Source organism: Montipora foliosa, chromosome 1 (genome assembly GCF_036669935.1).
Source record: "Montipora foliosa isolate CH-2021 chromosome 1, ASM3666993v2, whole genome shotgun sequence".
Taxonomy (NCBI): Eukaryota; Metazoa; Cnidaria; class Anthozoa; order Scleractinia; family Acroporidae; genus Montipora; species Montipora foliosa.
The window spans coordinates 3,728,710-3,731,209 of NC_090869.1; the positions used below are offsets into that span (position 1 = coordinate 3,728,710).

At 38.0% G+C, this 2,500-nt stretch overlaps 1 protein-coding gene across 2 annotated transcripts in view; it reads right to left on the reverse strand.

Annotated features, from left to right (window-relative positions):
• Positions 1-2,500, reverse strand: part of LOC137996935 (Fanconi anemia group A protein-like) — a 58,116-nt gene that overhangs the window by 7,649 nt on the left and 47,967 nt on the right. For both annotated transcript variants that reach the window (XM_068842701.1, XM_068842623.1), the window contains exons 42-43: positions 2,055-2,153; positions 665-722 (exon numbers count right to left, since the gene is read on the reverse strand). In XM_068842701.1, the coding sequence (XP_068698802.1) occupies positions 665-722; positions 2,055-2,153 (157 nt within the window). The remainder of the gene's footprint in view (positions 1-664; positions 723-2,054; positions 2,154-2,500) is intronic.

Here is a 2,500-nt window from a genome sequence, read left to right on the forward strand (position 1 = left end):
AGGCCTCTTTAATGATAAATTTTAAGACGGATGGACGGGCCCGGATAAATTGGACTTTACGATCTCCGACGGAACGTCACTTCAAAATACAACTTACAAGTCTTTCTAAATTATCCCATCTCGTTCACGCTGTACAACCCGTTTAGAGTAAAAATAGAGAATGGAAGGTTCATGTTTGCTTGCCTACGTTGTCGTCAAAACCACAAATTTGGTGATTTCACGTCGTTGCTATGCAGCGCACCGCAAAACACGTGCTGCACGTGCAACACGATGATTCTTTCTCTTTTAACCAAGGATATTATTGTTTTGTGGCGTTGTCGTTGCCGTAGCCGTCATCATTTCATAAACTCCCTCATCCCCGCCGATGTACGCCCTCGGGTACTCGGGTACACCCGACTGCGGTGTTGTATGAGTTTCGGAATCATACGTGGTCTGTATACCGCCTACCAAAGACGCCTTACACTACTTCCGGCCCGATCTCGTTGAGCCACGCTCTCGAAATCCATTCCCCTAACTGCAAGGAGAGTTAGCGATGAGCCCCGCCGCCAATTATTTTTGTAATAACATTTCCAAAGATCTCCTAGAAGAGCGTTTTAACGAAAAAGCCGCACTACAGTAATGCATAGAATGTAGCTTTGATTCCAATATGTATATATCTACACACTTTCTGGAAAAAAACTCTGTGGAACTTTATTTCCTCTTGAAAAAGTGCCAATATTGTCCTAAATAAAAAGAAAAAAACAGGAAAAATATTAAGTTGAAATGTGACAACATCAACTGTCATCAATGAATTTTTGCTGTTGCTCAGTGTAGAGAGTGGTTGCACAAGTAACAGGAAACTTCTTGTCATCCTATCCCTTATTAATTGACTCTTTCACTGCTGACTTTTCTACCGTCAGTATACCCCTTAACTGCTGCATTTTTTTTAACGCAGGGCTTACATGAAAATTACTCGGTGTAATTGCGGGTTTACCCAGTCTAAATAAAGTGTGGTTAGGTAGATTTAGGTTGACGGGGCAACTCCAGGTGTTCACACGATATATAGCGCTATCCGCCGGATAAGTCGTAGCGAAACCTATCCAATAAATAGTGATTAATTTATCCGGTGGATAGCGTTATCCACCTTTTAAACAACTGGGGCCAGTTTGACAATGGTTCGATATTACTCTGATTTGGAGAATTTTGAATGGAAGTTACAGAGATCCGATTCAAGACTAGTACTTGTCTCTTCATCAGAATTTGCCAATATCAAAAATATCACAATACTCTTTGTTTGCCCCTCCGGAATTTTGCAAAAGCATTGTTTCCAGTTTCTCTTGGGGCCATTATAAGTCCCAAGGAAAAATAAAAGCAATGCTTACGCAAAATTTTGGAGGGACAAGCGAAGAGCATTATGGTATTTTTGATATTGGCTAATTTAAATCGTAACTTCGTAAGTTACATTCATCAGTCTTCAAACCACCTGAAAACCAAGTCGAGGTTGTTATTGACGTTGATGTTGTCTTTCCGTGTCAATGTATCACTGAGTTTTGTTAAGGGTCGTGAATTAAAACTCGTTACCGTTCACTCTTGGGATCAAGAAGTCAAAGCTAAAAATACATCTTTTTGCTTTGCTATTTTATGGTATTTCAAGGTACCGTGGAAAGAACCACGTGGATCAAAAAGATGACGACGAAATGTTCCCTTCTAATTAATGTTCCTGCTCCTGTTTTACTATCATATTTTCAAGGAATTTTCATAATTATGTAAATTGCTTTTCAACTGATAGTGTATCAAGTAAACGTTGATGGAAATTGAAAATAAATGCTGTTTGTTGTTGTTCATCCTTTACTTGCACCTCAGTTTCACTTTCATTTACCTAAATAATAAGAGTAGAATCATATGAAGACCTCACAATGTGCAACACATATTAATTGGAAAACACTTCAACTGCCATCCATATTATCTTAGGCGGAGGCAGATGTCGTGAAAACTATTGCTAGTTTATTATTACTACATGTAACAAAGTTAAAATGTAAGGAGAGAAGAAAATATAACCGAAGAAATATCCTTACTTCTTTATTTTGCGGACGCTAAGAGCAATAGAAGCTGCTACCACACAAACGTCTAAACTCTCAAGCTCTTTCAAAGAGACAGTTTCAGCACTCTCAGCTCTAAAAAGAACACAATGAAAAATTACAAATTTTAAATTTAAGGATAAAATCCTAAGGTTTGATTAGCCACGTGACAGCTGGGTCTCTGAAAACTTGCCCAAAGTTTTATTCCGATGCAATTTAAGGCGGTTTTAAGGTCCTCTAATTTTCGAGACAGCAGATTAAATCGTAGCTTGTGATCAATCTAATAAACATGATAAAAAAAATTAATATGTTATATGGGGTATTCTTTTTAGTTGGGGTCTGTTGTTGAAATGCTCAACTAGGCAAAACAATCAATCGAAAAGATGACTAAGTTCCTCATAATAAAGAGAGAATAAAATCGCTCCATGCATTACATACATACA